At 42.9% G+C, this 12,598-nt stretch overlaps 1 protein-coding gene across 1 annotated transcript in view; it reads left to right on the top strand.

Annotated features, from left to right (window-relative positions):
* BAALC (BAALC binder of MAP3K1 and KLF4) overlaps positions 1-12,598 on the top strand; it is a gene marked incomplete at both ends in the record, with an annotated part of 69,372 nt that overhangs the window by 46,679 nt on the left and 10,095 nt on the right. The window contains one exon of the mRNA XM_080693854.1: positions 9,255-9,421. Within this exon, the coding sequence (XP_080549980.1) occupies positions 9,255-9,421 (167 nt within the window). The remainder of the gene's footprint in view (positions 1-9,254; positions 9,422-12,598) is intronic.

Genomic DNA, 12,598 nt, shown 5'->3' with positions numbered 1-12,598 from the left:
GGTCTGGGAGTGTAGCCCGGAGGTAAAAAGCCCCTGGGTTCCATCCCCAGAACTGAAAAAGAAAAAAGATGGTGACTCTTGCTACTTCCTCAACAAGGCAAAGGGGTAAGAAAGCTCCCTTCAATCTTCTTTATAAAGGCAACACTCCCGTTCTTGAGGGAAAAGCCCTCATGACTTAATCACTTTGTAAAGGCCCCGACCTCTTAGTATTACTACACTGGGGGCTAGGTTTCGACATACAAATTTGGGGATATATACCAGTATTCAGATCATAGCAGAGTAGAATATTGCATTAGAAGATTCACTTCTTAAGGGAAAATGTCACCAAGCAAGGACAAGAGTCTAAAGGGGAGGCCATCTGCTCTCACAGGGTTCCAGACACCCTTGGAGCAGCTGAAGGGAGTTACCTCCAGGGTATTTGTAAGTCCCTGACCAATCTGATCTGCCAGCTTTGTGGAAAGAGGCTGGGCCACAAGCAGAATATCTTGTCTGGACTCATAAGAAGATTGAAGTAAGCCTCATCTGAGCAGAAATGGGGCCATGACAGGCAGGACAGGCAGAGGAAAGTCACCAGCTCCTTTTGAATAAACACACCAGAGGGACAGTGTGATGCTAAGGGCCGCTCCCATGCTCAACTCCTGGGGCTTTCTGCCCCCAGCATCTGTTGATCACCCTAGAAGAGCATCCCATGGTAAGGGTGGCTGCCTGCTGGGATGCCTAGGACTGTACAGGTAAATGCTTCCCTAGGGAGGGATCCAAACTGGGTCATGTGTAAGAGGAATAAAGTTAGATGTGCGGATGGGTAAGATTTATTGCCGTCTAAGTGTTCCTCCCTCTGCAAGACAATTGAGTTAACTATGGAGTCATCCCCTCCCTTCTCCCTCCAATGAGAATTCAATCTTCAACACCCACCTCTCCCCATAGTGTGGAGCTGAGGAGCTAGGAAGACTAGGAAAGAAAGGAAGGTAGGTGGAGAGAGGATTAAGCTGAGAGACTGCAACACTAGTCGGCTTCAAACCTCCGGTATAATGCCCCTAGTACATTAGGCACCAGGTAAATAATTTTAGATGATTGGCTGATTGGAAGATAAATGATAAAAGGAATAAACCATCTGTGATGAAGAAGCAGCAGACAGAACAAGAATGAAGCAGAAGAGAAATGTGGGCAAATGAACGTGGAAAATGGATCTCTATCACCGTCTAACATCGCTCCTTAGAAACTAGATGTGCGTATCCGCATTGAAAACAGTTTGGGGACACTGTAGGCAAAATGCCACTTATTTCTGGTTGGTAAGATTATTAGAAATTCTTATTTTTTCTTACCAATAGAGCCCAGTTTTGTACATCAAACAAATATTTCTTACATAAGAGAAACAAACATTTTATAAAAGAAAAAGCAAGGGATTATGGTAAGATTCATGTGTTAAAATCCTAAGCCCCAGAACCTCAGAATGTGACTATATTTGCAGATAGGGCCTTTCAAGAGGCAATGAAGGTAAACTGAGGTCATTTGGTTTGGGCACTAGTCCAATATGACTGGTGTCCTTATGCAAAGGGGCGATGAGGCCATAGACACATCAAGAAAACTGTGTGAAGACAGAATAAGACATCTATCTACAAGCCAAGGGGAGAGGCCTCAGGAGAAACCAACCTTTCAACACCATAATCTTGGGCTTCTAGCCTCCAGCACCATGAGGAAATCAATTTCCCTTATTTAAACCACCTTGTCGGTGGAACTTTGTTATGATAGTTCTACCCAACAAATACACAAGACACACATTTTAGACATTTGAAACAATTATTCAGGAGACAACAAAGAGAAAATGGAAGCACATCAGAGAAGTGTTTTAGGCAATTTAAGAGAATAGCCCTGGATAAGAACAGGTATTTTTACGATCATATATTTTTATGATCACAGCAATACTGCGTACCTTAGAAACAGATTCAAAGCACATTTGATGGGAGGGCGTGCTGAATTTTTATTAGAGTCAGGATAGTCCAACAGTAATTAACACAGAGATACAGTGAGTACCTGCCCCCAGAACCTGCTCTGTGGGGATGTTGGAGCAGAAGTGAAGCTTCCAAAAGCGAGTTGCCACTGCGGGATCAAAGGGAGAGGGAAGCAAGTGCACTGTGAAGAAGACAGCCAGCTTTCAAGGATAGCAGTGGGGAGAAGGAAAGCTCTGACTTTTCCTCGTGGCTGCCTCCCGGTTCCTTGCTCATCTGTGGTGACCTGGGTGTCTCTTTGGGGGGAGCCATATTCAGGCCTGACTTCGCTGCAGGCAGATGGGACTCTCCTGGCTCCTGCCTGCTGTCCTCTGTTCCAGCTCTTGCTTTTGGCAGACGTCTGTCTTGCCTGCTGTTGGGCACCACAGGGAAGCCCAGCAGCCCTGGTGGCCAAGGGCAGATGTCACAGGCTGGCAATGTATCTCAGGGAACAGTGGGTCAGGACCCACGGCCTTAGGGCACTGCTGCCATTTCAGCAGGTGTCCTTAAGGACTATACAAGTCCTCGAGTTATTCTCCTTCCCAGACCATTGCTGCTCAAGTCCACATGTGCGTCTTTAGTTTAGTCAATATAACATTCTGAAATGTGTTGGTCACCATTTAAAAAATACTAGCTTTGTTCAGCTGTAAGTCACATACCATACAATTAATCGATTTTAAGCATACAATTAAATGATTTAAAAATAATTCTCAGGGTTGTAACAACCATCCCAACAATCCATTTTAGAACATTTTAGCGCCTTGGAAAGAAGCCCCATACCTACTACAGTCACTCCTCATTTCCTCCAATAACCCCACCCCTGGACACCACTACTCTACCTTTCTATCTATGGAATTGCCTATTGATGAATTGTATAAGGTGGAATCATAAAATATGTTGCATTCTATAACTGGCTTTTCATTTAACAGAATGTTTTTTAGTGTCATTAAGGTAGTATGTATCAGCACTTCAACTTTTATATTGCCAAATGATATTTATCCATTAGTTGGATATTTGGGTCACTTATACTTTTTAGCTATTATAAATAATGCTTCTACAAGCATTCATGTGTAAGTCTTTGCATGGATATAGGCTTTTATTTCTCTCAGGTATAAAGCCTAAGAATGGCATTGTTGGGTCATGGTAACTATGTCTAACCGTTTGAGGAGCTATAGACTGAAAGAATTGTACTACATTATAATCTTACCAGCAGTGTAATACGGTTCCAAATTCTCTACCTCATCATCAATATATATGTTTTTTAGTATAGCCATTCTAGTGGGTTCAACAAGGTACTACCTTGTGGTTTTGATAAGCATTTTTCTGATAGCTACTGATTCTGAACATCTCTTATTGTACATCTTTAGAAAAATGTTTACTCAGGTAATTTTCTCATGCCTTAATTGGGTTATGTACCTTTTCATTACTGAGATGAAAGAGTTCTTTCAGGAGTAAGAATCTCTTATCAAATATGTAATCTGCAAAACTTTTCTCCCATTCTGTGATTTATGTTCTCACTTTTTCCATGGTGTCCTTTGAAGTACATCTTCAATGTGTGTGTGTGTGTGTGTGTGTGTGTGTGTGTGTGTGTGTGTTACTGGTATTGAACCCAGGGGCATTCTACTTCTGAGCTACACTTCCAGCCCTATTTTATTTTTTTAAATTTTGAAACAGGGACTTGCTAGGTTACTATCTCACTAAGTTACTGAGGCTGTCCTTGAACCTGCAATCCTGTCTCAGCCTCCCAAGTACTGGGATTACAAGTGTGTGCCACCACATCCCGTTCAAACATTTTCAATTTTGAAAATATCCAGTTGATCTTTTTTAAAAATTATTATTGCTTGTGCTTTTGGAGCCATTTCTAGGAAACCATTGCCTAATCTAAGATCATGAAGATTTACATTTTATAATTTTAGCTCTTATATTTCAATCTTTCATTCCTTTTCATCTTATATGTGAAATGAAGTAGAGAGCCACTTCATCCTTTTGCATGGCTTTACCCAGTTATTCTAGCACATTTGGTGAAAAATTCTTTCCCTAATGAATTATTTTGGCATCTGTGTTCAAAATCAATAAGCCATGAGTATAAATGTTACTCAACATTTTCTAAGAATATTTTTACAATAGCTATGTAAATGGTCACATATCTTATATGTAGTATGTGGTCAACAATTACTCATCAAATTGAAGAAATGACAAATACCTATTTATTTATTTATTTATTTATTTATGTTTGCAGGTCTGAGGACAGAACCCAGGGGCATTCGACTTCTGAGCTACACCCCCTGCCCTATTTTTTTTTTTTTATTCTTTATTTTGAAACCGGGTCTCACTGAGTTGCAGAGGGCCTCACTAAGTAGCTGAGGCTGTCCACGAACCGCGATCCTCTGGTCTCAGCCTCCCGAATGCTGAAATTACAAGCATGCACCACCACGCCCGGCTGACAAATACCTTTCTGTTCTAGCCCATTTTGAAAGACAAAGAGAAAAATTCTCAATGATTAAGTAGTAACAATTTATGCCTCAGTTCAGACAAAATTATCATCAGTCGTATTCTCGATCTGGGCCCAGACAAGGTTTAATAAGCCAGTGTTTCATATGCTATGACTTTAGGAGATTCTTCTCAAACAGATTGCTATCGCAGTTTATACTTTGGCTCTCTGTCATTGAGAGTGCCTTGCAGGTAGTCTGTGATGACTTTGGACAGACTCTATGATCACCTTCACCAAGGAGACCCGGGTGCTGGGGCAGAGAGGAAAAATCCCGTTTTCCATGTGGCTCCCAGCTACCATTTTTAATTTCTATCCTCCGCCCTCCTGCCCAGTTCCACTTCCAAAATAGCAAGCCGCTTTGGCAAGAAACCATTGGTTGTACTTTATCAGCGAGCTTTGGGACGCAGCTGTTTCCCATCTTTTGGCAAAGTCAGTGATTTGGCTCGTCCCCGGCATGGGGTGAAAATCTTGTGGAGGGTGTCAAAAGAGATGTTCTCCAGGGCACACAATTGTCTTCTAATTTACTGCTATAGAGTTCACTGGAAATTTACTGCTATAGAATTCACTAGAAAAATATAAAGATTTTGCAAACAAACCCCAAAACTAGCATGAGTATCTATATTTCAGGCTTAGATTTGATGTTATGTTTATAATATCTTAGATATTACGTTTATATACCGTAATATAAGTGAGCCTCTGCAGTCTTTAGAAATTCCCACCTCAGAATTTCTGAGCAGGAAGACTTTTAAAAATTTATATTCCTGAACTCCTACTGAATCAGAAGTTCTAGGGAAATGGATGAAGGGGGTTGTATTTCAAGACACCCTACGTGTCTCATGCATAGTAAAATTTGAGAATTGCCTACTTGGGAGTTTTTTCTAAAAGGAAGTATTTGCTAATACCACAAGGTTTAGAGACACACATAACTTGGGTTAAAGTATATTTTTTTCTCCTGTAAAATAAAGATAATTATCTCACCTTTTGGGTTTGAGTGGGGAGAAAGGTAGTATGCAGATGAAGTCCAGGGGTTAGTACAATGCAGGGACTTCTTCATTTATTAAATGGGAATAAGGCTTCCTACCTCATGGGGCTGCTATAAGGTTTAAACTAGACAATGTGCATAAATGTTCTAATAGTGTCTGGTGCATTCATCTTATTTATTATTTATGGCCCAACACCAGCTGCCTTCTCTCTTCCTCATCCCCTCTCATTAGCCACATTAGTTATATTCTTGACATAGGAGTCAGCAATCAGCTTAATGCTAGGCTACCAGTCCACTGAGCCTAATAAGCAGGAAAGCTCTGATGTCAAGCAGAGAAACAGGGCCAATTTGGGGACTAGCATTGCCCAACAGTGAGCAAGGGTCACCTGCCCGGTATAGTCACACTGCCACCCCAGAGTGTCAGGAATATGGAGTTATTAACCATTACTTTGCAACAACTTCATTTAACTTGTATTTCCTAGTTGCAAAAGAAAAAATGGGGGGTGGAAGGACTCAATATTAGAACATTTGTAAAATGCAGAAAAGTAAAATAAAAATATATTTTTCTCTTATTATTCAGAGATATGCCCTCGGAAGGAGACTACAACATGCTACTTTGCAGTAGGACTATTTTGAACCAAAGGCAACTAATGAGCAGATATCAGAAAATCTCTATGCCCCCTTCTCCATTTGCCTAGAAGTAGGAGATGACTTCACAAAGGTATTCCTGGACTGAGGAGTTAAGAAATCAGAGCGGTGCCAGGCATGGTGGCGCACGCTCGTAATCCCCGCTCTTGGGAGACGGAGATAGGAGGATCGCGCAGGTCCGAAGCCAGCTGCGCTGGCTTAGGAGACCCTGTTTCCAAATTTAAAAAAAAGTATAAGAATCGGTCTGGGAGTGTAGCCCAGAGGTAGAAGGGTTTCTAGGAACCCCAGTACCACCATTAAAAAAAGAAAGAATGAAAGAAATCAGAGCTGTGATTTTAGGTCAGCCACCAATGAGAAATGAACCCTAGAACAAATGAAAGATTTTCAGACTGTTTCTAGAAGCCCTGAGGCTCAGCAAAGATGCCAGGGAACTGAGGGGCTGCTGAGAAAGAAGGACTGGCCATTTGCTCCTTATCCACAGTAGCCAAGGCTCAGCAGGGCTCTGGCATCCTGAGTGAGCAACCAAGGCAGCCACACGCGGCCTGTGCGGCCCTGGCTTGGAATGAGAAAGGGTGCCATCTTGAAATCCTTAATCGTTCAGTGAAATCCAATTCTTCAAGCCAAGCCCCTCACTGTTGACCAGCCTCAGCTGGTGGAGGACGAGAGTGCCACCCTCCCTGGCTGCCCCCGCTGCCCCATGGCTGCCACAAGGTCCTGTCCGCTTCTTGCATCCCACTTGGTGTTGCCCTTGGGCTTCCCAGGCCCTTTTCCCTTTCCAATCAGACACCTCCCGTCTTTCACGAACTTCTCGGTGCCATCCTCCTCTTGCCTTTCAGTAAGGCTATGCAGGAAACTTTTCTCATTTCTCGACATTTGTTACAGGACACATGTGCTCAGTCCAACACTCTGAGATGGAATTAGACAAAAATCTAACTAACCTGCAAGTCAGTAATTTCACTTCTCGGAACTTATCCCAAGGAAGTAATTAAGAATAAAGCTTTAACCATAAGGAGTTTTATCCTAGCAACATATATTATTACAAAATAAAAACAAATATCCCAATTAGAGGGGATTAATTCAATCAATAATGACACACCTATATAACAGACAAGTAAAAATTATATGGCTAAAAATTTAATGGATTAGAAAAGTGTCATCAACCTAGTAAGTGAAAATTTCAGGCTACAAATTTTTAAAAATTTTATTTAAAGCCTCAAAACCAATATAATACTTAGAAATAAAACTAACCAAAAAGGCAAAAGACCTTGACAATGAAAATTATAAAACATTAAAGAAAAAAATTGAAGACAACCTTGGAAGAAGATCTCCCTTGCTCTTGGATAGGCAGAACAAATACCATCAAAATTGCCATTCTACCAAAAGTGAACTACAGAATCAATGCAATCCTTATCAAAATACCATTGTTATTCTTCATAGACCTATAAAAGTCGGTCATAAATTTCATATGGAGAAAAAAAGACCCAGAATAGCCAAAGTAATTCCCAGCAATAATAACCATGAAGGAAGCATCACAATTTCTGACTTCAAATTATATTACAGAGCTATAGTCATTGAAACAGCATGGCATTGGCACAAAAACAGACACACAGACCAACGGAACAGAATAGAAGATACGGAAACCAAACCACACACTTATTATCTATTGATCTTTGATAAAGGAGCCAAATACATACACTGGAGAAAAGTCAGTCTTTTCAACAAATAGTACCAGGAAAACTGGCTATCCAGTTGTAGAAAAATTGAGCTAAATCTTTACCTCTTACCCTGCACAGGAACCTACTGGAGATGGATCAAAGACCTGGAAGTTAGACCAGAGACTGTGAAGCTATTAGAGGAGGGCATAGGTTCAACACTCCAACATATAGGCACAGGTAGTAACTTCCTCAACAAGACCTCCAAAGCTCAGGAAATGAAAACAAGTAGGATGGCATCAAACTAAAAAGTTTCTGTTCCGTAAGAGTCTAAAGAGAAGGCCTACAGAATAGGAGAAGATCTTTACTGGCTATCCCTCTGATAGAGGGCTAATATTCAAAATATACAAAGAACTTAAAAGACTTTACACTAGAAAAACAAATAACCCAATCAATAAGTGAGCAACTGAATTGAATAGACCCTTCACAAAAGAAGAGATACAAATGGCCAACAGATACATGAAAAAGTGTTCAACATCATTAGCCATTCAGGAGATGCAAATCAAAACTACACTGAGATTCATTTAACCCTAATCAGAATGGCAATCATAAAGAAGTCAAATAATAATGAATGTTGGTGAGGATGTGGGGAAATCAGAACTCTTCTACACTATAGGTGGGATTGCAAACTAGTTCAGTTGCTATGGAGATCAATGTGGAGACTCCTTAGAAAACTGGGACTGGACCCACCATATGATCCAGCCATACCACTTCTGGGTTTCTTTCCAAAGGGGTTGAAACCAGAGAACTAGAGTAAAGATACATACCCATGTTCATAGTAGCACAATTCACAATAGCCAAACTATGGAACCAACCTAGGTGTCATCAACAGATGAATGGATTACAAAATTATGGGCAATCACACAATGAAATTTTGCTCAGAAATAGAGAGCAAAATTATGTCATTTACAAGAAGATGGAAGAGCCTGGAGAACATTATGTTAAGTGAGATTAGCCAAGCATGGAAAATGAAGAGTCATATGTTTCCTCTAAAATGCCTGCACTAGGGAGCATTTGGGATACCAGAGGGACTCCAGATAACAGAGAACCTCAGTGGAACCAAGGAGGAAGGATAGGAGAGGGGGAAGACTGAGGTTCATTAATGGAAATACTACCACCGACTGTGTATACACATGAATATACCGTTGTCAATCTGGGTACTTGGTATTGGGAAGGAGGAAAATGGGGAAGTGGGGGTGCACCAAGTACTATGTGCATGTATGTCACTCAACATGACTTACATTATGATGTGAGGCTATAATGCACCAATAAAAGCATAAATTTGTTTTTATAAAAAGTATACATTCTTGTAGGAATAATACTTCTGCATTATGGGATTTCTGGTGATTTTTTTCTTTCTTTTTCTTCAAAACCTGGGGATTGTTTACAACTGTTATGTGGGAGCATCTGGTGCCATCCTCTGTTTGCCTCCCCAGGTGTGCTGGAAGACGGACTGTCCTCTAACGGTGTGCCCCGATCTGCAGCCCCAAGTGGAATATCCAACCCAGAGAAGAAGATGAACTGTGGGACCCAATGTCCAAATTCCCAGAGCCTCAGCTCAGGCCCTCTGGCCCAGAAACAGAATGGCCTTTGGACCACAGAGGTAGGTCATAGCCACAAAAGTGACTTGGGATTAAAAAACAGGGGTGGAGCTTGCAGGTCAGGGCCACTGATATCATGGCCAGGGAAAGAATACCTTGGCTATGGGAATTCTCCACCTCCTGTGTAAAAATTGCTCAAAGTTCACCCAACCCCTGTCCTCAGGCTTGCTGGTTTCACTGAATCAGCAGAATGGGTGCTTGATATTTGCTCTCTTAAAAGAAGTGTGCTTAAGTACAACTTTGTTCAAGAATCTACTTTACTGGGCTAGTAAGGACTGTGCTGGTCTGAGGCCATGCAGCTGGCCAGTCTCAGGGGCTAGCAAGTACAGAGGTGGCAGAAGGAGGAACTCGATCAGAATGGCAGGGAACAAGCCTGACATTTGCTCCACACAACAGCCTCAACCCAGACTTTTGGAAAGGCCAGGCTGGGGTGTACCTGGACTGGGCTGGCATCCTTTCTGATCCTTTTCTCCCAGAGATGTTGTTGAGATGGCTCCCTCTGCCACCCTTGGGTCCTCACATGAGTATAAGATGGCACAACTCAGAACAAATGCTCTTTGGGGGCTGTAGTCTCCTCCTGCTGTTCCTCAGTCCCTCCCTCCCACCTCATCTTCCCCATGTCTCATCCTCTTCAAAGTCTACCACGTACCAAATACTCCAAAGCCATCTTCTTTCGTCTCCCGTCAAAATTCCCTGGTCCTGTCCCTCCTGAGGGCATGCTTGTTCTAATGTTCATTAACAAAAGAGCCTGGCCGGACTCACTTCATCTCTCAGGATCTCAGGTTCCTTATCCACAAAATGGGAGTAAAAGACCCAAAGGAGTGAACAGATGGGCCTGTTATTTTAAGCTGAGATGTGTATAACAGGGGCATTAAGGATCAACAGGGGATAAATAGGTACACAGCAGCACACCCAACTCAACAGAACGCTACTGGGGCCCTTTGGGCACTGCAGAAAGTGACAGGAAGGTGGACTTGAGTGGGTCAGTGGCCTTCCTGGAGTCTGTGCTGTCCACTTTGTCCGAAGCTGGCCTTCTGTGGACCTAATCATCACTGCCATCTCCCAAGGCACTCTGGGCCCAGAGAAAAATGCTCAGAAGCTTGAAAAGTTTCAGGGCAGTCCCGGAATTTGTCCCCAGCCTCCTTCCCACACTTGTGACCCCGCTCTTTGAGCCAGGATGGGCCGTGATAGGGAGGAGGCCGATTTGCTTGGTGGACAGCGTGACTCGTGACTCACACGCTAGCTTCCACATGTCACTTCTTGCCCTCATCCCCTGACACTTCAAAGTTGTGCTTTGCACTTTACAGAGTGCTTTTAGGTCAACCAGATTGTTCACTCCTCCCAAGAGCATGTTAAAGTAAGCATCACCCCCATTTTGTGGGCAAGGAAATGGAGGCTCACTTGAGTGTGTGACGTGCAGCCATAGAAGTGCTGTGGATGGGTATCATAACTTTAACAGAGTGACTGCCAGTGAGGTTGGGCATAGGATCTTCAAGAGAATGTGTCAGTTACCAATCTGACAGCATTATGTGGTAGTTAAAATAGGGCCAAGCAGAGCCAGCCCCAATGGGGTTCGTGCATCGGTGGAAACTGTCACAGAGGAGCAATGACTACACACCTGACCCACACAGTGCCCCGGGCAGATGTGCACAGAGGTAAGCTGTTCACACAGCTGTTGTTTTCACAAATCAATGAACAATGGCAGTGTTGTATTTGATAAGGTCTAGGAGCAGATATCTTTAGACTTAAGTGTTCAGACAGCTGCTGGCAATCATCAGTGGTCTTCAAATCCTGAGATTCACCAGCCACCAGACATCCCAAATCCCACAAAAGCCAAGGCTAAGATTTTCTATCTAAGGTGTCAACTTATAAGGGAAGTTTACTTCTGATTGCAACTTCAGCTTTCAGAGCTTTCTTATACCAACACTCAAGGAGCTCTCTGCTTCTAGAATCTGCCCAAAGAAAATAATTTTCTTTCTTATTCCTTCCTTGGCCATGGATATACTCTTCCTAACTTGTCTCTTTTACTCTGGGCCAAAACCTCATGCATTTTCAGTATCCACCTGTTTCTTCTGTACCCCAAGATGACTTACAGATGCTCCCTAAATGATGATTCAGCTTAATATTTGGACTTTGCTGCAACACAAAAACAATGCACATTCAGTAGAAACCAGACTTTGAGTTTTCAATCTTCATATTTTCCTGAGCCATCAATCACAGTACAGTCCTCTCTCGTGATTCTGGGTGGCAGTAGCGGGCCATAGCTCCCAGTCCACCCCACAGTCACCAGGGGAAACAACCAATATTCCACAGTGAGCTGCACTGCTAGCTGTGATGTACAAGATTAGGCACACTAAATGCATCTGTATGATATTTTCAACTTGTAATGAGTTTATTGGGACATAACCCCACTGAATGTCAAGGAACAAGTGTGTTGGCTTTTCACAGCAGGCTGTCTAGCAGATGGTTCTTTGATAGCTTTTTCAAGCTTTCTTCCACCAGCAGATGCTTCAGGAGAAGCTTGCAGCCCCTTCCACCAGCCCACAGTGGCTTTCTTCTTCAGATTTGCCAGACGAGTGTGTGTGTTAAAGGTAATGGTCTCGAAGCCTGGAAATTTTCCTCACTGGTTTCTATAGGCGCTCTTAAGAGTCATTCGCCCCGTGTCCCCCAAGTGCTGTTCGGGTGCCAGCTACTGTTCTAGTGCCAAGTACCCTGGAGTGGAAAAGCAGACGTGGCGTTGGCTCTGGAGCGGCTGCCAGTACTAATGAGGGTAAGGATCAGAGTCAGATAATATAGACTAAATAAACAAAGCAGTTACAGACTCAGGATGTAAGCACTGGACGGCCACTAGTAGGGGGTAGCAGCTTTCTAGTTGGCAGAGATGCCTCCCCATGGTGCAAATTGCTTTCTGAGGGCTGATGGGGCACAGCTATCATTGCTAATGACCATGTGCAACAATAATTCACACGCTGAGCCCTTCGCTACTTCATGTCCCATCAGACAAACTGTACCTCCTTCCCACAACTCCCTCCAGCTCCTGCCTTCTGCCGAGTGTTAATAGGTGCTAACTGGCGAGATCATTGTGGCAGGAAGATCTTTCACAAATTGGAACTGACTGCCTCTGCGGAAGCTCTTCCTCTGTTGTACCTTAGTTTTCCCTGATCGCTTGGACTTTATTG

This window comes from Muscardinus avellanarius (genome assembly GCF_963383645.1).
Source record: "Muscardinus avellanarius genome assembly, chromosome: 4".
NCBI lineage: Eukaryota > Metazoa > Chordata > Mammalia > Rodentia > Gliridae > Muscardinus > Muscardinus avellanarius.
The sequence above is the reverse complement of the archived record's forward strand: the minus strand, read 5'-3'. Positions and strand labels throughout refer to the sequence as shown.